General features: G+C 38.3%; 1 protein-coding gene across 5 annotated transcripts in view; it reads right to left on the bottom strand.

Moving 5' to 3' along the window:
- Nucleotides 1-6,451: 6,451 nt before the first annotated feature.
- UBR1 (ubiquitin protein ligase E3 component n-recognin 1) overlaps nucleotides 6,452-27,270 on the bottom strand; it is a 168,866-nt gene continuing 148,047 nt past the window's right edge. For 4 of the 5 annotated variants that reach the window (XM_029237186.1, XM_029237187.1, XM_029237189.1 and 1 more), the window contains 7 exons: nucleotides 26,018-26,151; nucleotides 24,460-24,568; nucleotides 21,453-21,509; nucleotides 18,867-18,944; nucleotides 12,589-12,759; nucleotides 10,638-10,739; nucleotides 6,452-9,103 (listed from right to left, as the gene is read on the bottom strand). In XM_029237186.1, coding sequence (XP_029093019.1) covers nucleotides 8,962-9,103; nucleotides 10,638-10,739; nucleotides 12,589-12,759; nucleotides 18,867-18,944; nucleotides 21,453-21,509; nucleotides 24,460-24,568; nucleotides 26,018-26,151 — 793 coding nt within the window. In that variant the 3' untranslated portion in view covers nucleotides 6,452-8,961. The remainder of the gene's footprint in view (nucleotides 9,104-10,637; nucleotides 10,740-12,588; nucleotides 12,760-18,866; nucleotides 18,945-21,452; nucleotides 21,510-24,459; nucleotides 24,569-26,017; nucleotides 26,152-27,270) is intronic. The other variant, XM_029237188.1, reaches the window with a different exon arrangement.

The following is a 27,270-nucleotide window of genomic DNA, read 5'->3' as shown; positions in this document are numbered from 1 at the left end:
GACTTGAGGGAAAAAAACAGAGCTGGAGGAATCAGACCCCCTGACTTCAGACTATACTATAAAGCTACAGTAATCAAGACAATATGGTACTGGCACAAAAACAGAAACATAGATCAACAAAACAAGATAGAAAGCTCAGAAAGAAACCCACACATCTATGGTCAACTAATCTATGACAAAGGAGGTAAGGATATAAAATGGAGAAAAGACAGTCTCTTCAATAAGTGGTGCTGGGAAAACTGGACAGCTACATGTAAAAGAATGAAATTAGAACACTCCCTAACACCATACACAAGAATAAGCTCAAAATGGATTAGAGACCTAAACGAAGACCGGACACTATTAAAGTCTTAGAGGAAAGCATAGGAAGAACACTCTTTGACATAAATCACAGCAAGATCTTTTTTGATCCACCTCTTAGAGTAATGGAAATAAAAACAAAAATAAACAAATGGGACCTAATGAAGCTTCAAATCTTTTGCACAGCAAAGAAAACCATAAACAAGACGAACAGACAACCCTCAGAATGGGAGAAAATATTTGCAAACAAATCAACAGACAAAGGATTAATTTCCAAAATATATAAACAGCTCATGCAGCTCAATATTAAAGAAACAAACAACCCGAATCCAAAAATGGGCAGAAGACCTAAATAGACATTTCTCCAAAGAAGACATACAGATGGCCAAGAAGCACATGAAAAGCTGCTCAATATCACTAATTATTAGAGAAATGTAAATCCAAACTACAATGAGGTATCACCTCACACCAGTTAGAATGGGCATCATCAGAAAATCTACAAACAACAAATGCTGGAGAGGGTGTGGAGAAAAGGGAACCCTCTTGCACTGTTGGTGGGAATGTAAACTGATACAGCCACTATGGAGAACAGTATGGAGTTTCCTTCAAAAACTAGAAATAGAATTACCATATGATCCAGTAATCTCACTACTGGGCATATACCCTGAGAAAACCAAAATTCAAAAAGAGTCATGTACCAAAATGTTCATTGCAGCTCTATTTACAATAGCCCGGAGATGGAAACAACCTAAGTGCCCATCATCGGATGAATGGATAAAGAAGATGTGGCACATATATACAATGGAATATTACTCAGCCTTAAAAAGAAACGAAATTGAGCTATTTGTAATGAGATGGATAGACCTAGAGTCTGTCATACAGAGTGAAGTAAGTCAGAAAGAAAAAGACAAATACCATATGCTAACACATATATATGGAATTTAAGAAAAAAAAATGTCATGAAGAACCTAGGGGTAAGACAGGAATAAAGACGCAGACCTACTGGAGAACGGACTTGAGGATATGGGGAGGGGGAAGGGTGAGCTGTGTGACAGGGCGAGAGAGAGTCATGGACATATACACACTAACAAACGTAGTAAAGTAGATAGCTAGTGGGCAGCAGCCGCATGGCACAGGGATATTGGCTCGGTGCTTTGTGGCAGCCTGGAGGGGTGGGATAGGGAGGATGGCAGGGAGGGAGATGCAAGAGGGAAGACATATGGGAACATATGTATATGTATAACTGATTCACTTTGTTATGGGGCAGAAACTAACACACCATTGTAAAGCAATTATACCCCAATAAAGATGTTAAAAAAAAAAAAAAGACATAGGCACCACAATGTTCATTGCAGTGCTATTTACAATAGCCAGGTCATGGAAGCAACCTAAATGCCCATTGACAGACAAATGGATAAAGAAGATGTGGTACATATATACAATGGAATATTACTCAGCCATAAAAAGGAACGAAATTGAATCATTTGTTGAGACGTGGATGGATCTAGAGACTGTCACACACAGTGAAGTAAGTCAGTAAGAGAAAAACAAATATCGTATATTAATGCATGTATGTAGAACCTAGAGAAATGGTACAGATGAACTGGTTTGCAGGGCAGAATTTGAGACACAGATGTAGAGAACAAACGTATGGACACCAAGGTGGGAAAACCGCGGTGGGGTGGGGATGGTGGTGAGCTGAATTGGGCGATTGGGATTGACATGTATACACTGATATGTATAAAATTGATGACTAATAAGAACCTGCAGTACTAAAAAACAAACCAACCAAAAAAACAACTAATACCAAACTTTCTTTGGGTTATTTGTATGGAAATATGTTAATATAAATGTTTCAGACATTAAAAAAAAAAATTTTTTTTTTTCGCTGCGTTGGGTCTTCACAGCATATGGTATCTTCTCGGACCAGGGCTCAAACCCATGTCCCCTGCATTGGCAGGCAGATTCTTAACCACTGAGCTACCAGGGAAGCCCCACTTAGAAAGCTCTCTATGATCACTTTCCACTCTTGCTACTAAGCCCCCACATACACTCTAGTCCATTTAGTAAGAGAGGAAATAAGGTATAAATACCGGAAACGAAAAGAAAAAACATTGATACATGTATTATCTACACAGTAAATGTCAAATGCATCTAAAGAAAAAAATATTAAAATTAATGATACTAAAAAATGATACAAATGAACTTATTTACAAAACAGACTGAATGCACTGAATCAGAAACCTTTATATGTTGCTGTGTTTCCAGTAGGAAGAATACCTGGGGTTCAGGATCCAAGCAGTGGCTCCAATCCACATCATTCCTTATGACTCCCTGGAGACCTCTGTGCTTTCTGTCCCTGCAACTCTGGGCTCTTCATGGTTAGACATCTTGGTCCCTAAAAGTGGCCCACTCTTGCCAGGGGATACAGCAAGTGTCCTTCTAGACTACAAACTATTGCTGTGGACTTTTGGGCTGCATGCAACTAGCAAGCAAGTAAAGGAGTCATCATCTTGGCAGGGGCAATTGATGTGGATGAACAGAAGGTAGGGCTGCTCTTGGATTAAGAGAGAAGGGAGGAACATGCGTGGAATTTAGATGATCTACTTGGACACTTCTTGGTACTCCCTTGCCCAGTTGTGACTGAATGGCTTAGTGCAGCAACTTAAACCTTTTGTGCTCCCAAATCTTTCAGTATCTGCGTACTGCAGGACCCAACTAACAAACTGATTATGTTGTTTAGGTCTACTATATTCTTAATTTTTTTGTCCACTTTATCTATCTAGGTTTGGGAGATGTTTGTTAAAGTCTCCCCTATTAATGTGTCTATTCATCCTTTTATATCCTGTAGTTTTGCTTTAGAAAGTTGCTGCTTTAGTAAATGACATCCTCAGCTTGTACAGTTCCTACATGCACGATTTTCAGTTACCATGTTTTAATTAATTAACATTGGTCCTCAACAACACGGTTCAAATTTCACTTATGATGGTATATTAACTGTGAGTAATTTCATAAAGTGCAAATTACCTGGCTAGCTCTTCAGTCCACAAATCACTAAATAACAGATGTGTGTCATGATCAGTGACCAATTATGTAACTTCTTTCAGAGTCTGCTGGTCTTTGGTTTTTTTGCTTTTGTTTGTTTTGGCCACGCCAAGTGGCTTGTGGGATCTTAGTTCCTTGACCAGGGATCGAACCAGGGTCTTCGGCAGTGAAAACACACAGTCCTAACCACTGGACCGCCAGAGAATTCCCCAGAGTCTGTTGGTGATTGGACATTGCATATCTGTTGCTCAGTTCGGGACGGAGAGCAAAGCGTGTAGTCGTGCTGTCTCCTTGTCTCCCAGTGATAAACCCATGTGACATTTTACAAAAATGGATAATCAAAAGAGGGAATGGCCAACAAAGATAAAAATGCAGCAAAGGGCTTCCCTGGTGGCACAGTGGTTAAGAATCCGCCTGCCAATGCAGGGGCCATGGGTTCAAGCCCTGGTCCGGGAAGATCCCACATGCCGCGGAGCAACTAAGCCCGTGTGCCACAACTACTCAGCCTGTGCTCTAGAGCCCACGAGCCACAACTACTGAGCCTGTATGCCACAACTACTGAAGCCCGAGTGCCTAGAGCCTGTGCTCCACAACGAGAAGGCACCGCAATGAGAAGCCCATGCACCACCATGAAGAGCAGCCCCCGCTCGCCACAATTTGAGAAAGGCTGTGCGCAGCAATAAAGACCCAACACAGCCAAAAAATATATACATATAAGTAAATAAAAAATAAGTAAATTAAAAAAAAATTTTTAATGCAGCAAAGGAACTAAAGTGATAATGCTGGAAGTGAAATTTGGGTAAAATCTAGATGTTATACAAGTTATACTGGAGTTATAGGAGTAGTAGTTAACTATGGAATTGCTGACACCACTGATATTTGAGAGAATGCATGTCAGAGGAAGCTAGTGAAGGCAAATTTCAAAAAAGAAAAAAAAAGTGGTTAAGATGAATGTCCCAGAAGGAATGACACTGCCAAAAATCTTCACACTAAAGGAACTCTTGGAAGTATTTCACAACTTTGGAACACAAAGGGTAAAATTTTGGAAGCTGATCCAAACTTAGAAATATGACAATTTGCCAAGGCACAGAAAAGATGCTCACTCTGTATAAGTTATACAGAGAGGCAGACATGTTTGACGTTATTTTCTAGGTGTTTTTGAAAAAAAAAAAAATTTGAATTTTCAATGTTTCTTATAAGTTACACTGTACTACATAAATGTTTTACTATTTTCATTTCCCAATACATTTATAACTGACAGTTTGTTTTTATACTGTCATTTATAACATTTATAACAGAGTTTGTTTTGAGCAAAATTTTTAAAGGCCATGGAACAACTGTATCTTTTAAATTAATTTTATTTATCGCTGCGTTGGGTCTTTGTTGCTGCATGCCGGCTTTCTCTAGCTGTAGGGAGCGGGGGCTACCCTTCGTCGCAGTGCATGGGCTTCCCATTGCAGTGACTTCTCTTGTTGTGGAGCACTGGGCTCTACACGCGTGGGTTTCAGTAGTTGTGGCGCATGGGCTTAGTTGCTCTGCGACATGTGGGATCCTCCTGGACCAGGGCTCAAACCCATGTCCCCTGCATTGGCAGGCGGATTCTTAACCACTGCACCACCAGGGAATCCCCAATGGTATCTTTCCCATTGATACTAAGATTGCTCTGTATGGTTTCAGCTTGCGTGGACATATATGCAGTAATTCACTACTGTACAAAGTGAGGACTGCCTGTATTTGGTCCCAATTTCTTCACATCCTCACCAACACATTATCTGTCTTTTTGAAAATAGGCATCCTTGTGGGTATGAAGTGGTATCTCATTGTGGTTTTGATTTGTGTTTCCCTAATGACTAATGCACATCTTTTCATATACTTACTGGTAATTTGTACATCTTCTTTGGAGAAAAATCTGTTCAAATCTTTTGCCCATTTTCAAATTTATTTATTTATTTATTTTTGACTGCATTGGGTCTTCATTGCTGTGTGCCTGATTTCTCTAGTTAAGGCAAGTGGGGGCTACTCTTCATTGCAGTGTGTGGGCCTCTCACTGCAATGGCTTCTCTTGTTGTGGAGCAAGGGCTCTAGGTGCGTGGGCTTCAGTAGTTGTGGCACGCAGGGCTCAGTAGTTGTGGTGCACAGGCTTAGTTGCTCCACAGCATGTGGGATCTTCCCGGACCAGGGCTCGAACCTGTGTCCCCAGCATTGGCAGGCGGAGTCTTAACCATTGCGCCACCAGGGAAGCCCCCATTTTTAAATGAGGTTCATTTCTTTAATTTTCATCTGAATCTATTTGTTAACTCAGCTGATTATTTAAAAAGTAGGTGAGTTAAGTCCATCTACATTTGTTGATTGGTCTGAATTTTGTTATATTGTTTCACTATGTAGTTTATTTTCTTTGCCCCCCCCTTCTGATATTGTGTGTAGTTCTACTTGTAAACTTTATTCTGATTTTATATAATACTCAGTACTCTTTCTTTAAACTCTCTGTTGCTTCCCTAATATGTAAGCAATTTTGAAACTACCTCTTACTGCCCCTTCTTTCTATGTAGCTGCTAGTTTTATCCTATTGTCAGTTTGTGTAGTTTTTATTTCTTGATTTCTCAGCTTCAAGTGCTATCTTTTTACTTCTATTTAACGCTCCGGACGCACAGGCTCAGCGGCATGTGGGATCCTCCCAGACCGGGACACGAACCCGTGTCCCCTGCATCGGCAGGCAGACTCCCAATCACTGCGCCACCGGGGAAGCCCTCAGTGAGCTTATTTAACTTTCCACCTACTCATCCCTTTGCTCCCATCTTTTGTTGGTTGTAATAATTTTGCATTATTTTGATAATGTAAAATTATCTGATTTTGGCTTATTCCCACCCCCATCTTTAATCTTAATTCTTACAGTTGAACATATGCATATATATGTAAAATATGCATCTTAAAAATTATTTACTGATAGACTGTATGGTCAAAACGTTTGGAGACCATTACACTAAATACCTATGTCTTTTAAAGAATTTGTCTGGGCTAACAAAGATAACTTTTAGCTATAGCTCCTTTCTAGTATACTTTTTTATACTTCAAACCCAAATCCCCAAACATGAGAAGTCCCTTTTTTCTTTTTAAATATACACATATAAGATATTTTATTTCAAAAAGCACAGAACATTATACAAGTTTTAAATTTACATTTTGCAATAAAAGATATCAATATATGCATTATTTGTATAACTTCATCATGGATGGAATTTGAATCAGTGGTATAAACATGTGGCAGTCACTAAATATAGATCATCATCACAGTGAACCAAAATGCATAGTTGTTATGAAATGACAAATGACCACTAAAGGGTGAACTCAGCCCATACACCACGATAATAAATTAATTATACAGATATATGTTTTTCTTCACTGTATCATTAAAATTCCTGCTAGCCCCTCACCAAACATTCAAAAAACAGTTTTGGAGCCATCCTGTTGAACCAGTTCTTCCACATACTACACTAAAGAAAATAAAGTGACTTTTTGCTCATTTTTAAGTAAACTTCATATGCTTAATTAAACTGTTTCCAATGATGAAGGCAAACAACTAGGATATTTGAATATAATTAGAAATCCCTTGGGCTGGGGGCAGCACTGAGAGATGTATGTTCATCTACAGTGTAGAGATCTGAATCAATCTCAGGAAATGGAACTCAATAGGAAATGGGTTCTTTGGCAGTAAAGATCTGACTGGCCATTGCAGGACAGTCCCTCTGGCAGCTTGAGAGCTTAACCGTAGAATTTATGAAGTGGATAGAAAAAGGTTAGAAATAAAAAATCAATTTATCTTTGCTAAACTGGGACCAATCAATTAGGGCAGAAGTCAGCATCTTCTGTTGCCTAGGCTGGCTCAGGCTTCCCAGTCAGACAATCCAGCCAACAAAATTATATAAGAAATAAAAGGAAATGTTATAATCATTTAATCATACTGGCAAATTTGACAAACTGAATACTGAAATTTGTAATCCTCACCCATCAATAGTTAGAAACTGTTTATTGGAGTTGTATCTATTTTCTGATACCTTCTGAATAATAATTATTCAGGTAGAAAATCATGATTGTGATTCTGATGCCTGTTCATGCCAATCCCTTATTGTAAAATCCAGAATTTCTTTACTTTACATAAAAATACCAAAAAAATCTAACCCAAAATGTGCATCATCAATCACTTTGCAAATATATTTTTATTTGCTTGCCTTTGCTGAGCAAAAAGAAGGTAGGAAAACATTTATACACATACATGACCATGGTCACCAAAGGCAAAATAAGACGGTCTTTGAATGTATCTTTCGAACTCCTAACATTACCCCAGAGACAACAGAAGCTAAAATATAAGATTTCAATCTATCTTCTGCCTGCTGTTTTATATCATAAGTTCTTGATATAAAAAGTTAAAGCCAAAAAGTTTATGCACAGATGCAGGAGAGCTCTGTTATTTATAAACAAGATGGCTCAACCACAGCATGTTTTAACAGGACACAGACTACTGACCACATGGCTTTTTTTGTTGGTTATACTATTCATATACCCAGAGTTTATGAAAAGTTTGCACACAGATAACAAATGAAGGATCTGTCTTACAAAGACACAGAATGTTACAGAACAGGCTTAAATCTGATTGTTCTAATTTACAGCTGCCATGATCCATTCATTGGGGGAATTTTCTTATCCTCATTCTATAGATAGTTTACATCAGAACTGCATCAGGTTTCTGAGTCAAATAGAGTCATGTCACAATCAAGAGATAAGTGAACTTATTTTAGAAACTTGCCTTTGGAAAATGGAAAGTATAATTTCAAAATGCAATAAAGCTAATCCTCACCATCGGAGGTGAGGACTGCAGGCTTTGTTTCATCAGGCATAAATAATAAATACATTATCCTAACTCTTCTTGAGGTCTACAGTAGGAAAAAAAAAAGCTTTTCCACACTGGCAGAAATTTGCCTTAGAAATGGAAACTTTGTCCATATAGAAATATAGTTTAATTTCTGGCTGAAACAGTAAGTGGCACTTTAGGGGCATTTCCTTAAGAGAGAAATTATAAAACTTTTACTTTTTGGAAAACTTTCTCAATTGAAGTACACTGCATGGTTTCTGAATTTCTCTTTAGCTGCAAGGAAGACTAACACAGATTATTAAATCTTGTCAGTGATCCATTAGCTAAATTAAATTTGGGGGGAAACACCAAATACAAATTGTAGAAGAGTCAACCAACATATAAGAATGCCCACAACTGCTTGATGTGACTTCATTTATCAGGTGCATGAAGTGAAGTGGGACAGATTACGAAGGGAAATAAGTTTTCTGGAACTATTAGCAGAATCAGACACTTGGGGGTGAAGAAGCATTTCTTTAGTGTTCTGGAACATAAAATAGATTAATCTATGTCTTTTTTTTTTCCTTTAAGCATATGTTCATTAATTGAAAGAAATATTCCATTAAGGAATATTTTATTGATGTATGTGAATCTGGACATGGAGCAAAAGACCCTCCAACCCTTCCCCAGCCCTCAATAAGGTCTCCATAATTTTGAATCAGTCTTCATTACTGTCTTCATTCGTGATTCTCCCCAGGCAGAGTTGGAGCTCACAGTAACTGCCAGTTGAATCCGAATAACATCTGATTAGTTTCCTGGCTCCTAGCAATCTCTTCTATGATGCAGTGTTGCTGCCACACCAAATGGAGCTTCCGATACCGCTCACGAGATAAATGAAGGGGGTTGCCCCTCCTTCAGGGGGAGAAAAAAACATGTAAGCTTGAATCAAATAACTACTACATCTTTATTGTTTAAATTAGTCTGAACTTTTGAGATGTTCTTGGAACTGGGAGGAATCGCCAGGACAAGGTTTTAAAAGGTATATTTTCCCTTCACCACTGATCACTATGAACTTGATAAGTTACTTAGCTAATGAAGAAGAAACCTACTCCTTGATTATTCAGAAAAATAGGTCAAGTATACCATGGGCATTATGGGACCCCATTTAAATGGTTAGAAAGGTTTATAACTTGAAGCAGTTCTATTCTTTTTAGAGTGGTTAGCCTGAGTAGGTCTTTAATGGCTTTCTGGCCTCTTATAGTTTATCCAGCTTTGATTTCTGATCTTTGGACGGTAGAGGTTAGGTCTGAGGTGTAACACTAAGCCCTCAAATTATACGCTGCTCCTCAGAAATACTTAGTTATTATTGTCTTTATGACACAACAAACTTGCTGGTGATTAGCAAGTATTTAAATAAAATTACTCCACACCAATTCTAAAGTTGCACAGTTTGTAACACTGTATAACAGCTAATCCAAAATGACTGAAGTTTGGCTGTTGCCAATGATGGAGAACTGTGAGACTCTCATCCCTGGGGCACTAACATGTCTCAGCTGGTTAGGTATTTTCATATTGCCTAACTAACTTAAAAATTCTGCTTCTTTGTACCTTTCTGGAACAACACAGGCCTCTTATCTTCAATCATTAACTACTTTCACCACCCACCTTTTTCTTTCTGAATCCAAAGACTTTCTCTATACAGGTCAAAAGCTGTTACAATAAAAACAAATCTCCGTATGAACAAAGAGGTTCTAAGCCTCATCTAATAAGCCAATTCATTCTGAATAATATATTGGGATGATGAAAAAGTTCGGATTTTTCCGTAAGATGTTACAAAAATCCCGAACAAACTTTTTTGGCCAACCCAAAATTTCAAAAGAACAAACTTTTAGTTAAACAAAAAGAGCTTATGGTAAGGAGATCTAATCTTTAACTATATGTACTTTTGGGACCATTGTGGCCTTACCTCCTTTTTCTCATACCCATGAGTGGTACTCCAGTTCCTAACACCAGTGAAGGATACAGAAAATTACAGGATTCTAAGCATTTTTGCTAATGTTTAGAAGCAAAGAAGGCTGACACAGCTGGCTAATAAAAAGTTTCAAGTATTGCAATGGAAACAATGAATATCCATTTTAAACCAAACTCCCTCACTGGATACTACAGATTTCTTTCTTTTATACATCAGCGTCAATTAAACCTTCTAAGTAATTCTGAAGAAAGGTTGATTAAAAATAATAGAGCATTCAAACATTAGGATGGCGGGGGTCTAAAAATTTTGGAGAAGCACAAACTTGTTGAAAATTATGTGTTACATTTAGGATGGCATCATATTTAATATTTTCAATTTATAGCTATTTAAAAATGTCTCTCAGTATTAGCTTTTGTGTTTAAAGAGCTGCCACCATCCATGTACAATAATGTGAGTAAAATTTTAAAAACTTACTTCAGGCCAGGGTCTGTTTCTCCATATTCATCCAAATAAGGGGCTGGATAGGCACAGCCTCTGGCTTTACCTTCAACCAGGACTACTCTACATTCTCTGATTCTAAGGGACAAAACAACCAACAGAAATATTACTAAGTGCATGTATGCAAATGACAGGCACTGTGTCAAAGTTAATCTAGAGAAAAGACATGGTATCTCTTAAGAATTCAGTATAAAGACAATATAAACAAACAGACTAAATCGTGTTTTGTCTAAATAAAAGAGAATGAACATTGCTATTTTTGTTGAAGCTATGGGAAAGGATCAATGGACTTAGGGAAATGGGATCGGTCAGTAATACTGACTAAATATACTGAAGAGAGGAAGGAGACTGTCCTATGTGAACCATAGGTACCCTGGAAGATGGTGGCTGGGGTTGTTTCTGTTCTATTTCCTGACCTATGACCTGGAGCAGGGGAGGGAGCTTAACAGAAGAATAGAACCACATCTCCTAGTCTGATAACCCTGGGCCAGAAAGAAGGTCATCTATGGAAGTGTCAAGCCTTTTCTGGTTAGAGCCAGTCTCCAACAGTGCACATTATAAAGAACCACTGTAACCCTGAAGGTACTTGGGACTCTTACAGCAGAGAAATGGAAAAATAAAAAATAATGTTCGTGTACATAAGAGATAAGTACTCTAAAGAGAAATTATAAAATAAACAGTTGGAATAGGTAGTGGGTTTAATCACTGTAGGTACCCTAGAAGAAAATAGGTGTTTGGGCTTTGCTTGCATACACTTATTCTCCTTGTTCCAACAGATGCTGATTGGCAGTGATTACATATTCCCTAGTGAGTGAGATGTTTGGGTTTATGTAAACAGAAACTAGATTACATGGGGAGAATGGAAAGAAAAAGCACATGCATCCACTTTGAATTTTTTCTCTCTCAGGAAACTTGCACTCTTCTTTCATAAATATGAGAGGCTATTGGTCTGTTCTCAGTCATTTGCTAAGACACCAGGGAAAACAATGGTTGGTTGGTAGAGGAAGTGAAGCAAATTAAAACATTCAAAGGACAACATAAAGTAACAATGTATATGTCCTTTGAAAATACAAGTTTTAGGACTCTAAACTCTTTCACTATACCTGATTTTTACACAATACCAGAGTAATCAATATAAAGCCTATCATATTTCACGTTTCCATTTTTTTTACCATCTTTATTGGAGTATAATTGCTTTACAATGTTGTGTTAGTTTCTGCTGTATAACAAAGTGAAGCAGCTATACGTATACATATATCCCCATATCCCCTCCCTCTTGCATCTCCCTCCTACCCTCCCTATCCCAACCCTCTAGGTGGTCACAACGCACCGAGCTGATCTCCCTGTGCTATGCGGCTGCTTCCCACTACCTATCTGTTTTACATTTGGTAGTGTATATATGTCAATGCTACTCTCTCACTTCATCCCAGCTTACCCTTCCCCCTCCCTGTGTCCTCAAGACCATTCTCCACGTCTGCATCTTTATTCCTGTCCTGCCCCTAGGTTCATTAGAACCTTTTTTTTTTTAAGATTCCATATATATGTGTTAGTGTAATGTATTTGTTTTTCTCTTTCTGACTTACTTCACTCTGTATGACAGACTATAGGTCCATCCACCTCAATACAAATAACTCAATTTCATTTCAAGTCTACCATATTTGTTTAAGGTTTTCCACAAATAATGAAAATGTGAACAGATTTCAATTTTTAACTCCTTATTTTTCAAACTACTTACTTCATATTTTTTAAACTATTATTTACCTTTGAGAAGATACTTAAGTATCTTTTCAAATGCAATTGCATGTGAATAACAGGTCTATGCTCTAACTTCTGACAGATCATATCCTATCAACATACCATGTCCTGCCATGATGGCCTCCAGACTGGATTCAGATTCCCTAAGTTCATAATGAAGCTTCCTACTTACTTTAGGAAAATGCAGACTCCAGCTCCACAGTGAAGGGCATGAAAAATGCAAGCTCCCACCTCTTCCCCATTCACAATTTCTTGGCAGCAAATGTTCTGAGAACACAGTATGGCTCCGCAGAAAAGACAGAGGACAGGGTGCTTTCGCTCGTCATCTGCAGACCGTGGGCACCTCAAAAGGGAAGAAAACATTCAGTATGGTGGAGAAATAATAAAAGCATGATATAATCAGTTAGCAGTGTTTTAGATGTATTAGCAGTGTTTTCATCACTGGCTGCTTTGCAGCAAAGAAAGCTCTTAAAACACAAGGAAACATTTAATTAGATGATTCCTTTTTAATACTTTTCCTTAAGAAGATAACAAAAAGTCTTCTGATTAATTCATAGTAAGAAAATTTATTTTTAAATATGCAGTGTTCTGTGAATTCCCACAAAGTGTGGCACTTAAATATGCCTTGAGATTGAGATGCATTTAGAGAATCCAGTCTTCATCTGACACGACCAATTCACAGTCAGCTCCCCCTCTGGATTGGTTTAGTCAATCTTGTGTCCTCAGTGTTGGAGCAATGACCTTGAAGGTATACAATTACTGTTGTTATTTTAACCACAATTTTCAGTAAGGGTTTAAACACATTTCCCCCACTTCTTTGAAGTATTGAGATCTTTAGGGTTGAAAGGGGAGACTGCAGTCTTTGAGATGATGCACCTTTCCACCTGTGAAACACAGCCAAGTCTTGGGAAAGAAAAAGTGACAAAGTTTACTTGTTTGAACCAAGTAGTACTATGAGATCTGGCCATTTGACACAGTGGCATGCTAGAGCCTTGCTATAATGCCCCCAAGAGGGGTATCACTCTCTGAATTAAAGTGATAACGGCTATCTTTGTAAAAGGAGCTTCTTATACTCCTATCTCTGCTGTATAATGGACATAAAGCAAGCATCAATTTGGACAGAAAAAAATAAATGCAACCCCAGGAGAGATCCATTGATGTCCACAATTGGGTCAGAATAAAGAGCACCAAAACAAATCTCTAATATGGTATTAACAGTTTATTCTCTGATGCCCACTTTCTTAGGCAAGATAAGAAAATCACTATTCTCTACACAGGAGCAGAGGGACTCCCTGCATAGGTATTCCATTCCTGTCTCCTGTAGATGAGAGGGTTATTTTCACTCCCCGGGTGTTGCTCTTTTTGGATAAAGCCAACATCTTCTTTAACTTTTAGCACAGGATGGCTGAGTCCCATCCTATAGAGGAAAATGGGAGTGATGCCCCTGAAATACAGTACTGACCAGCCACCCTCCTCCACTAGAGATGACTCAGTCTTAATGGAAACTAGTAGTAACAATAAAACTGGAAGAGAGCATAAGATTTATTATTATTTTTACTTGAAACCAATAAGTACTAATATCATTCAGGAGCATCGTCACTGTGATTAATGATTAACACTCAGAGCCAACAGCATGATACCCTTGAATGACTAGAAAACAATATCTATTCACAGGGTGTCTGTGATACCAATGCAGCCCCAAGATTAGGAAAATCACTGAATTTGGAGCTGGACGCAGTCTCTGAAATCATCCAGCTAATTTTTGGAGGGCTGAGAGGTAAAGTGATTCAGTCACTTCTTTAGTTGGCTGACCTTAATCTGCCTGAGACAAGCAGCAAGGGAGCTGAAATTGGTAATAGAGGCTGAACTATGGGCTGCCCAAGCCCCTGATGGGCCAGTTAAACCCCCTGGCTTTGTGGCTCAAAGCAATGGTTATAACTAAAGAAGAGAATTTCCTTAGTCATTCTGTAGGGTGGTGATTCTCAGAGTGGGCCAAAGAAGGGCTCTTCAAGCCTTAAGATGACCCTGAAATGCAATCTCTTCTTTTGAGTCCTTCAAATGACAGCAAGTTATTTAACATATAGTTATAAAGACTAAGTCACCTTATAGATCAAGGCAGTTAACTGGAATTATTAATTAGTACCCTTAAATTTGAGAGTTAGTTGTGTTTACTGAGAGCTCTAATTAAGTTTAGTAAGAAGTTTAGCTGTTGCACAAAGCTCAGGAACATTACAAAACGCCTAACTGAGCTTTGGAATTTCTGTAATTTGGGAAAACAGTGCCTTGTCACCAGTACATTATCAACGGAGTCTTGAATAGGCTTTGATTTTCAAGCTACTGAGATTCTTGCCTTTTAATTACTAGTTACTGCTAGTTCCATGTCATCATTATCAGTCTGGTTTGCTATGGGTGATGTGTGATGCTACTGGATTGTCAAGGATACAGAACTGCATCAATAATAATTTTGGCTTATTATTTTCAAGATGATGCATTGTGATTCAAATATGAAATATTCACAAACCAATGGCTGAAGCAGATACAAATATGATTTCTCCATTCAGTGACATTTCACTGGTGGTGTGCTGCTCATTAATTTATGCTATTCAAATAACTTGCATCATATTACAGAAGGCAAAACAAAAATTACTGTTAACCTTATTGAACATAATTTTATCATAGAGCATCATGGGTTTAAGCTCATGTTGTTCTCTTATAAAAGTAACTAACAGGTAATTCATACATGGTATTAGCAATGAGCACAATGTAACTTGTTTTTATTGCTTCTCACTAGTCTTTATCAGCCAGTATTTTTTTGATTTGAAAGTGATCAGTGAAAGGGAAGATGAAGATAAAAGGAAATTTAGGAAACACTGCTTTAGAGTAGTGTTTAATCTGATTGAGGTAGGAGGAACATGGTGCCAGAAAAGGCTAAGGGGCTAAAAGGCTATTCCTCTTTCCAGTACCCAGGCTTGCGCTTTGAGTCACAATGTTATCTGTTTTACTGTTATAATGAGCTTCCATATAAGATTGTGTTTGGGAAAAAAAAGTGTTCTTCAGTGTCATTTCAGTGAATGAATGTGGTCACCACACTGTAATGCGTGTAAAACAGTGTTTAAATACACATGTATAAAAGATATTTCTAAGACTGCTACTTGCTTGGGAAGTTGAGAACAGTGTGGTTCCTGTACCAGAACAACTACTGATCTGGCAAGAACTGTCTGAAGCAATTATCCTGGGAACTCAAGAGTCAGGACAAACACTTGCAGTGTCCAGAGGAGTGCTTGACAAAAATGAGGCTAGTAAATTTCAGTGAATTTTGGCATTCTGTGTAGTGGTTACCATCCCTTATCCCCCAGCCCCACAGCAGGTAGCTATGGGGGTGGCTGCCCACAATCCTGGTGCAGCATGCTGGTGCCAAGGTGGGCAAGAGGGACCTTGTGTTCAAAAATTAGGGTTGTATGTTTAGTTTTGCCTGGCAGTTCACTGAGGGGCTGGCACAGAAACTAACCATTGTTTCAGCTCCCGTGGGCTGAAGCAGCTTCCTTGGCGGTGATGGTAGTAGAGGGGATTTAAAGAGGTAGATAGTCTTTATATCTTTTCTTCTCTTTTTTTTTTTTTTCTTATTGCGTCCAGGCATTTAAGGAAATCTCTGTCAGTTACTGGCTGACCACAGAGATAATGGAACAGAGACTTCAGTGAACACACAACGAATAGAGTCTTTGCAAAAACAGTTTGGAAAAGTCACTAAAACAAACAGATAACTACAGCCTTATCAAGTAACAATGGTAATTCCTGGGATGTGGTAAGAATCTGATTTCCAGAGTTATTATGTTACAATACTCAAAATGTCCCATTCTCAACAAAGCTTACAAAGAAACAGAAAAGTATGGCCCATTCACAGGAAACCAAAAAGAGACTGACAGAAATCATCCCTAAGGAAGCCCAGCCATGAGACATAATAAACAAAGACTTTAAATTAACTCTCCTACATATGCTCTTTGAAAGAAACCATTAACAACAACAACAAAAAAAACCTAGTGGAAATCAGGAAAGTTGCAGGGTACAAGATCAACAGACAAAAATCGGTTGTGTTTAAATACACCAGCAGGGCTTCCCTGGTCCAGGAAGATCCCACATGCCGCGGAGCAACTAAGCCCGTGCACCACAACTACTGAGCCTGCGCTCTAGAGCCCGCAAGCCACAACTACTGAAGCCCATGCGCCTAGAGCCCGTGCTCTGCAACAAGAGAAGCCACTGCAATGAGAAGCCCGCACACCGCAACAAAGAGTAGCCCCTGATCACCGCAACTAGAGAAAGTCCGCGTGCAGCAACGAACACACAATGCAGCCAAAAATAAATACATACATACATACATACACCAGCAATGAACAATCCAAAAAGGAAATTAAGAAAACAATTTCATTTACAATAGCTTTCAAAAGAATAAAATACCTACGAATAAATATAATCAAGGAGGGAAAAGTCTTGTACACTGAAAACTACAAAACATCACTGAATGAAATTCAAGCAGGCCTAAGTATAGAAGGCATCCATGTTCATGGACTGGAAGACTTAATATTTTGTTAAGAAGGCAACACTCTCCAAAGCAATCTATAGATTAATGCAATCTCTATTAAAATCCCAATTGCCCCTTTTGCAGAAATGAAAAAGCCAATTCTCGAATGCCAGTTTAATCGCAAAGGACCCGAAATAGTCACAACAATATTGAAAAAGAAAAACAAAGTTGGAAAGCTCTCATGTTACAATTTCAAAGCTTACTACAAAGGTACAGTAATTAAAAAATGTGGTACTAGCATAAGGATAGACTTATAGACCAATGGAACAGAATTGAGAGTCCAGAAATAAACCCAAACATCTGTGACCAACTGATTTTCAAAGCAGGTGCCAAAACTATTTAATGAGGGGGAAAAAACAGTCTCCAAAAATGATGCTGGGACAACTGGAAGCCACATGGAAAAAAGAATGAAGTTGTACCTCCTACCTTATTCCAAAAATTAATTCAAAACAGATTCACAGCCTAAATATGAGCTAAAACTATAAAATCATTTGGAAAAAACACGGGAATAAATCTTCATGATCTCAGATTTGGCAACAAATTCTTAGTTTTGATACCAAAAGCACAAGCAACAAAAGAAAGAAACATAAGATGGACTCATACATCAAAGGACACTATGAAGAATATGAAAACACAACTTATAGGAGGAAATATTTGCAAATTAAAAGCTAATAAGGGTTTAATATCCAGAAAATAAAAGAACTCTTACAACTCAACAACAAAAAAGATAGTCCAATTATAAAATGGGCTTGGGATTGCCATATATACACTAATATGTATAAAATAGATAACTAATGAGAACCTGCTGTATAGCACAGGGAACTCCACTTCGCTGTACAGAAACTAATACAACATTGTAAAACAACTATACCCCAATTAAAAAATAAAAAAATAAATGAAAAATAAATAAACAAAATGGGCAAAAAACTTGAACACACATTTCTCCAAAGAAAATATACAAATCTGTAACAAGCACACAAAAAGATGTTCAACATCCTTGATCATTAAGGAAATGTATATCAAACCGCAGTGAGCTACCATTTTTCACCCACTGGGATCGCTTTAATTAAAAAACAAACAAACAAACGAGAAAATAAAAGGTGCTGGTGAGAATATGGAGAAATAGGAGCCCTCATACATTCTGGTGGGAATGTAAAATGGTGCAGCCATTGTGGAAGACAGTTTAATGGTTCCTCAAAATGTTAAACATAGGATTACCATAATGACCCAGCATTCTATTCCTAGGTATATATACCCAAGAAAAATTAAAATATATGTCCAACCAGAAACTTGTACATGAATGTTTGTAGGAGCATTATTCATAATAGTCAAAAGAGGGAAACAACCTAAATGCCCACCAATGAATAGATTAATGAACTTTGGTATATACATACAATGAAATATTATTTAGCCAAGAAAGGAATGAAGTACTGATACATCCTACAACTTGAATGAACCTCAAAGACATACTAAGTGAAGAAAGCCAGACACAAAATGTCATAGATTGTATGATTCCTTTTATATAATATATCTAGAATAGGCAAATCCATGGAGACAGAAAGCAGATTATCAGTTACTACAGAATCGGGAAAGAGCGGGATGGAGAATGATTATTTAGTGGATGCAAGGTGTTTCCCTGGGGTGATCAAAAAGTTTTGAAATTAGAGAGAAACAGTGGTGGCACAACATTGGCAATACACTAAATGCCAATGAATTATACAAAATTGTATGTTATGTGATTTTCACCTTGATTAAAAAAAAAGGATTGAAAATCACTGTTACAGAGGATGCTCAGTGGTCACTTTTAAAAAATGTTTGCTAGTGGTGGTGAGTTTGCAAGCTCAAAAAAGTTTTAAATATATATTTCTTCTTACCTGAAATGAGAAGCTTGATTTAGGAGGCAGCTATAGTCATCAGGAAGCTCTATCAAACTATTTCTTTTTCTAGGGTACCTAGAAATATAATTTAAATGGCAATTTTATTTTATGAGTAAATAAGCCCAGATCAAAAACAGACCAAATAACAGAAGGAAGAATGTTTTAAAAATAATGAAAGGAGGGGAATTCCCTGGTGGTCCAGTGGTTAGGATTCCGTGCTTCCACTGCAGGGGGCATGGGTTTGATCCCTGGTCTGGTCGGGGAACTAAGATCCCCCAAGCCGTGTGACGTGGCCAAAAAAACAGTTTAAGGATTCATATTTGCAATCCATAGCAATTCCTACTGTTGACTAGATTAAATCTAAACTTTTCAGCCTAGAATTCCAGATCTTTCATCAGCTGGTTTCCTCTCCAAACCCAACTCCTACTACCTCCTAAGACTAAATTGTTCTAGCTATATTTCTATACTGTCTAGGAAGGTAATATAAAGTAGTAGTTAAGAACACAGACTTTGAAATCAAACAGGCCCGGTTACATATCCTAAATTCTCTGACACCTGACAAGTCACTGAACCTAATCCTGTGTTTCCTGGTCAGTAAACTGAGAATAAACGTATTATACTTTCTCAATCATAGGGCACACCCTCAATTTAGTAACACATTTCCGGGGTGGGGGGTGTGAGGAGAGAAACATTAAATACTCATGCTGATTTAAGAAATGAATAGTATCAAGGAACCTCAAAGGGCTGTTGAGAACTCAATAAGATATTGAAGTGAAACATAATATACTTAGTACTTGTTACATGCTTGCAAATGTTATTCATTCTCACCATAGTAATATGACAAAAGCCTTGCATGCATGTCCTGGGGAAGGTCATCTGAATAACATGAAATTCTCTTCTCAAACCCCAGTCAATTCAAATTCTACTATAATCTCTTCTGTGTTCAGCTAAAAATTATCTCCTCTAAGACTAAACTTACATCATTAAGAATATTTACTCTTTACATTTCTATAGCATTAACAGTATATTCCATATATTATTATACTGTATCTCATTTATGTACATAATTAGACTATAAACTACCTATGACCAAAAGCTGTATGTATTGTACCTTTTAACTCTCTCAGAGTATTTTAGTTTAGTACCATGCTAGGGAAACAGTAGATGTCTAAAAGGCACACAACGACTTCTGTGAGATTAATAGTGCTAAAATATGTACTCATCTTTTAAACTCTTCTTTTCTTGGTGATGTGAACACTACTGCATCTGAGCACAGGAGGTGGATCTATAATCTCTAAATCACTAAAGTTGGGTTAAGTCTTAGGCAGCAGCATATGCACATTTAAGGAGAAGCTGAAAGGAACTCAAGGGGTGAAAACAGATGAGAAAAGAAGGTAGCAAATGCACACTGTCTCACAATGTTTGCTTTAGCCATAAAAAAAAAAATTTGTGCTGGTGTTAGTATTTAAGGCTGGGGTCAATTCCTCTGCTTGTTTATTGACGCAATGCAATTTGAATAAAAATCAGAGACTGTACATAATACACACCAGGCCCTAGAGGGGACGCAAAGAAGATAAGCATGCGGTTCTGGCCACTGTTGAGTTTACTGTTCAGTGATTTACAGTGTTGGCTGGGACACACATACACACACATGAACAGACACATATGAGAGGATGTGTTAGGATAGGCTTCAGGAAGAAGGTAACATTTAAAATGGTCCTTGAGGGGGACTTCCCTGGTGGCACAGTGGTTAAGAATCTGCCTGCCAATGCAGGGGACATGGGTTCAATCCCTGGTCCGGGAAGATTCCGCGTGCCACGGAGCAACTAAGCCCGTGCACCACAACTACTGAGCCTGTGGTCTAGAGCCCGTGAGCCACAACTACTCAGCCCACGTGCCACAACTACTGAAGCCCACGTGCTCTAGGGCCCACGGACGCAACTACTGAAGCCCGCGCACCTAGAGCCCGTGCTCCGCAACAAGAGAAGCCACCGCAATGAGAAGCCTGCACACCACAACGAAGAGTAGCCCCTGCTCACCACAACTAGAGAAAGCCCGCGCACAGCAAGAAAGACCCAACACAGCCAAAAAATATTAATAAATAAATAAAACAAAACTGTCCTTGAGGAAGAAATGGATTTTGATTAAACCATAACTTAAGGGAGATAGGGGGGCTGAAGAAAAGTTTTGCTGGGTAGTCTCTAAGCTTATAGAAAGGAAGAGATGGGGAGGAGGGAATAGTTCTATTTATATCTTTATTCTCAAAAGGAAAAAAAGTGGTTTATATGAATACTGTCACTACCCTCTCATTTTAATACACTAGCAGTTCCAAGAAGCCTTTTAACAGGTATGCACTAGCTTAAGGTGCTGGTGGTGTCAAACAATTTAAGAGGGAAAGGACAGCCACTCCAAGAAAAAAATCAACTGTACGAAGAATCGAATTTCCGGCAAAGACCTAACAGAAATGTAAGAAACAATGTGCTGAGTGAGAATGAAGACAACAGACTAGAAAGCATCCTCATCAACCAACTACTTTTGGAAACACAACTTGTAGATGGGGAAGGACTGAGAAGTAAAACCAACCTGACTATGGCGCTTTTTTGCTTCAGACAGTTTAGTAAGGCAGGGTCTGTACACCATCTATATGGGGAGCAGAGAGAAAAAGCAAATGGGTCATCACAACTTCAGTGGAATATTCACGGAGCCATCCTCTCCAAACCTCTCTGTCCCTTCTTTCCATGTGCCCTCTGCTAGACTTCTTTTACCTTATATCTTGTCCCCCTTTCTTCTCCCTTTCTTTTCTCCCCTTCTTTTTGCTGTCTATTTACCCCCCTCTTTTATTAATTTCTTTTTTAAAAGGTTATCTATTACTAGAAAAACAGAAACCACTCTATTTTAACAAGAGGGAATTTAATACTAGGAATTAGAAATAAAGGTGACAGAAGGGCTGAGAAGCCAACCAGGAGTCAAAAAAGGCAAGGCAACCCAAAGATTAGCCAATAACAGGAAGCTACTACCCTTCCCAGGCTGGAGGAACAAAATAATATTTTTGGAGTGGTTTTGTTGGAGCTCAGGGTCACTGGTGGATGCTAGAACTACAGTAGACTTGTCTGGTGGGAACTAGATGTTCTGACATCCAGTAGAACATCAGTAGAACTGACAGTAGCCATTGTCAGGGATGCCCCACAAGGCAGAGAGAGGTGGTCTAAACACAGGTTTCTCTCTTCCTCCTGACCTCCAATATCTTGCCAGTGCCTCCCACAGGCTGAAGCCAACAGACGAGGGAGATTGGGAAATATGGCCTACAGAGGTCAGTCCCCTGCCTTTCAGAGCAGACAATGAGGAAAGGCTCTGAGACAAGCAGAGCCAGGAATGGTACAGACTTTGTTTCAAAGTTCGAATTTTTAACACTAAACTAAAATGGCAAGTTAAAAATGTATCGACTCCAACAATATAAAGGTAAAATTAGTATAACCTACTGTGATTGCATTCAACACAAAGCATGATACTGATTTTTTTTTTGGAATCATTTTTATCACGCTGAAAATCAGAATACCTCATGAGAAATGAGAAAACACAGAAAAGAACCCAAAAGAAGAGGTAAGAGCACAGAGAAAGGTGTCAGGAGATGGGCGGACATTCACACAAATCCTCACATGGGCATGCAGGGAAAAAGACACTGATCAAAGAAAAAGGAGAAAGAAAAAGGGTAGAAAATTGAAAAGACTAAAGGAAATCAAGGGTGTGATACTGTGACTGATAACATTAAAAAAGAGACAAGCCCCAAATGGAAGTTACTTGTGCTAAGCCCACGTCCATCAAACCAAGACTTAACACCTAAACCTAATTGCAGTTTCAACCTTCCCCAGAAATGAAATCTTTACCCATCGGTCTGGAATTTCCTGGTCAGTACCAGTGAGGTAATCTGCCTAACAGATCCTTTTGTCCCGCAAAGGAAGGTTACCTTGCCTGAAATAATCCTTTTCTCATTTGACTTCCTTGTCCCACCTCCTTGCTGACTATAAAAGGCTCCTTTCTACTTGCTAGATGGGATGCTGCCCATTCATAAAACATTTAATAAAGCCAATTAGATCTTCAAACTTAATTTTTTTAACAATAATAAATATATTTGGTCTCTGACCCAGTTCCTGGCACAGACGGGTCAGCACAACTTCAGCACTGAGCTTCCAAAACCCTTGGAATTTCCGAAGTGACGTGAGTGAAAAAGGTGTCTTTTGTTATGTTAACAAAGTGGCTTTTGAACAAAAGGATGAGGGCTGGTAGCCAGGAGAACTAACCAGTGACTAGAGGGTTGGAACTTTCAGCCACGCCTTACCCACCAGCCTCTGGAGAGGGAAGAGGGGTGGAGGATGAATCAGTCGCCAACGGCAATGGTTTACTCAATCACGCTTATGTAATAAAGCTTCCGTAAAACCTCTAAAGGACAGGATTTGGAGAGCTTCCAGGCTGGTGAACACGTGTCGATTCAGGGAGAGTGGTGTGCTCAGAGATAGAGTGTGGAAGTTCTGCTCCCTTTTCCTCATACCTTGCCCTATGTGTCTCTTCCATCTGGCTGGCCCTGAGTTATATCCTTTGATAAAAAACTGATGATCTAGTAAGTAAAACGTTTCTCTGAGTTCTGTGAGCTGCTCTACAGACTAATCAAACTATAGTCTTTTGGTGAGCACAGGTGACAACCTGGACTGTGACTGGCTCTTTCTGAAGTATGTGGAGGTGGCGTCGTCAGTTTTACGGACTGAGCCCTTAACCCATGGAATCTGACAGCATCTCCAGGAAGACAGCATCAGGATTGAGCTGAATAGCAGGACACCCAGCTGATGCTGCAGAATTACTTGCTGGATGCGTGGGAAAAACAACCCGCCCCCCTGCAACAAGTATTGGAATTGGATGCCAGAATCTTTAATGGGGGAAATAAAGTAAGAGTAACACGATGAGAACTGATTATTAAAATGATGGTATATGTCAATTATATCTCAAAAAAAAAAAAAGATGGAAAATGGTGGCAGCAAAGATAGGGTAAGGAGATTGGAGGTTTGGAGGGTAGAGAGTGATCAGAAGGGCCAGTAAGTAATGGGGTAGGAAGAAATTTTTAATTAAAAAAAGACACACTTTTCCACAGGAAATTTAACTAGATACATCTCTGATCTACCAAATGACCTTTATTTCCTCCTCAGTCACCCTGCTGAGATATGTGCTACCATATGAGATATGCTACTATTGTAGCCCCACTTTGGGTTCCTCCGATGTTTAACTGTGACTGTACTGCTGCTTACAACAGGACCTACCCTCACTCCACCCACCCCCCACCCCATTTAAAACTGGGATGAGATAGCAGCTGTAGGGAAAATAAGAACCATGAATGGTAGTCATGGTGGAACAAGCAGAAATTCCAGCTGCCCATTGCTGCTGGTCTTATCCCCAACTCCTTATGTGTGTGAATTAGGAATCTCGTATATTTTTGTCACCCCTTCAAACGATGCTAATCAATCTAAGAGCTTAGCAAATATTTTTAATTTAACATTTTCAAACTGTATAATAACCCAATAATGATATTTTAACCCCACAGTACCTCTGCAGGAGGGGCCTTACAGTATCCCAATATTTCTGGAAAAGCAGGAACAAATTTGTGGGTAAAGATAAATAGCTACAGAGTGCACTGTACTCTCCTTCTGCAGGATCTGCAAGGAAATGAAAATACATTTAATAAGTACATTATTCTTACCTGGTCAACAGTAGAGTTTCTACACTGTTTATGCTCATTTCTATACTCTGTCTACACAGAGTATACTTTGTACTCTATGAAACTGTGGGTGACAAGACACAGTGATCCTTTTTTTTTTTAATTAATTAATTTATTTTACAGTGATCCATTTAAATATGATTGAGTCATTCTCCTGATCAGACTTCTCCAACAGCAAACCACCACAAAAATACAAAAGTCCTTATTGTGGCATAAAGGCCCTACCTGATCTGGACCTCATCTCCTACCACCCTTCCCCTGTTCAATAAGCTTCGGCCACTCATCTCTACTCTTCCTTGACTATGTCAAGCAAAGCCTTTGCAGTTATTGTTCCTTCTGCTTAGGAATACTCTTCCTTCAATCACCCGCCCAGTTCAACCCTATCTCCTTTTTCAATGTCCCTTTGCTCAATATCTCCTCACAAACAAGGCTTCCATGACTCTACCCCAGCATTCTCTACTCCCATGACCTGCTTTATTTTTCTTTGCAGCACTTATTACCATTTCACGTTATACTATATATATTTATCTGTTTGTTTATATTTCATCTCCTCTCAATAAAAGAAAGGACTTTATCTTATCCATTGCCATACTACAGCACTAACTAGATAATATATGATTTTTAAAAAAATGAAAACAACACATCTGTACTGACAACCACTTGGAAAGTAGCATCATATTTATACAGAATCAGAACAAACCTACATCTAACAAACCCTACTCAACTGAGTTCAAGATACAGAACCTTCTTAAGGCTGACCTGAGAAAAGGACAAAAGAAAGAATCTCTGAGCAAATTTTGATGACTCTTCCAAAATCATACAAACCTTCTGATTTTTACCCATACAAAGCCACAAGGAAACCTTCTCTACCTTGATGTAGATTTAAGGCAAGTAAAGGAGAAAGGAAATGATTCTGTTACTCAAATACACATAGCCTTGGTTTATCACAACAGCCCTTTCCCAGCAGCATTTTAACTCTTTCATAATAGATACAGTCATATGTTCAAAATTCAAGAAACAGAGTATATAATAAAAATTTCCTCCTACTTAGCCAAACAGTTCTCTTCCCTTAAAAGCAATCAATCTTTCTAATTTTTTGTATACCTTAACCATTATACTCTGCGTGCAGGTATATTGTAAGCTCAAGTACAAAAACTGTACATAGATAGGAGCCATGAATAGGTTTTGCAGACTGTGAGGCTAATCTGGTTTCTGGCCTCACCTTTTACCTACACCAGGGCAGGGGCGCACACATGTTTGGAATGAACACTGATGAAAGAGGTGAGGAATGAAGTGGTTTTGCCTGCTCTCACCTTGTATTCCTGAGGTTGAAGGTAACAAAAAAAGTCTTTTATTTACTACTCTGTGATTTCATTTTCCTACTTACTGGTAAATAGTTCTTCAGGTGGAGTTACTCCAAGTAAATAGTGGAAAAACAATGCAGCACAGCGAAGATAAGGGATGATGCCATTCTTCAACGAGACCCATAAATACCAGCCAGGAATACCACACCCAATGCAGCTAAGAGGCAATAATTCCAGAAGAGAACAGAATACAGATCAGACTAAAATCTAGACTGTAAACACATCCCCTTTCAAAAACATAGTTAAGCATTAAATAATTTTTTATCCATTTAATTTTTAAATATTTAAAACAAAATATTTAACTAGCTAAAGAAAACCACAAATCTTGCATTTTTTACCAGGTAGATGTTTAAGGCAAAGAACTACTTTTTTCTTTCTCCTAACCCTTGTAATGAAATGTGGAGCAAATATATTTAGCAATAACTAACCAAATCAGCCAAGTTAGCTAAAAAAAAAAAAAAAAAAAGTTAATACTTTCTTGATTTCTGTATTAAAATTGGTGATTTGCAGGGCAGTGAAACTAATCTATATAATACTATAATTTTACAACATAAAGAGTGAACCTTAATGTAAACTATGGACTGTAGTTAATAACAATGTATCAATACTGGTTCAACAATTTAACAAATGTACCACACAAATGCAAGACATTAATAATGGAGAAATTGGTGGGGGGAGGGAGGAAATGGGAACTCTTTGTACTTTCTAGTCAACCTTTCTGTAAACCTAAAACAGCTCTAAAAAAGTCTATTAACATAAAAATAAATACACACGCACACATATTCACTACTTAAACTAAAAGAAAAAGGTTGACTGGCGAAGAAGATGAAAACAAAGAGCAGAACTTGGCAGCAGATGAAGCGCAGCAGAGCACTCTGTTGTACTTTTGGTTTTAACCTCTGCATTGCCAATATATTTCACATATTACTCACAGCAGCCTTAAAAAACCTCTAGGTAGTTAAATGTATTAACTGTATGAATTGCTTTAAAAGGGCAACCTATTTTCAACTTTTTACATTTATTTAAATTCTAACTGCTGCATATTGTTAAAATTTTATCACCTTTTGCCTATGTTCCCATAACAGTTTACAAGAGTAAAGATGTGTCAAAACTTGTTTTAGACTCAGAAACAAATGAATGGGTAGGTTTTACTTGTTGTTATTCCAAAAGTCTTTTAACTGATTTTTAAAAACTGGAATTAAAATGGTTCAAAAGTTATACTGCCGGGCTTCCCTGGTGGCGCAGTGGTTAAGAGTCCGCCTGCCAATGCAGGGGA

This window comes from Monodon monoceros, unplaced genomic scaffold, assembly GCF_005190385.1.
Source record: "Monodon monoceros isolate NGI ecotype Baffin Bay Population unplaced genomic scaffold, NGI_Narwhal_1 Super_Scaffold_21, whole genome shotgun sequence".
Lineage (NCBI taxonomy): Eukaryota > Metazoa > Chordata > Mammalia > Artiodactyla > Monodontidae > Monodon > Monodon monoceros.
This window is presented reverse-complemented; position numbering and strand designations above follow the sequence as displayed.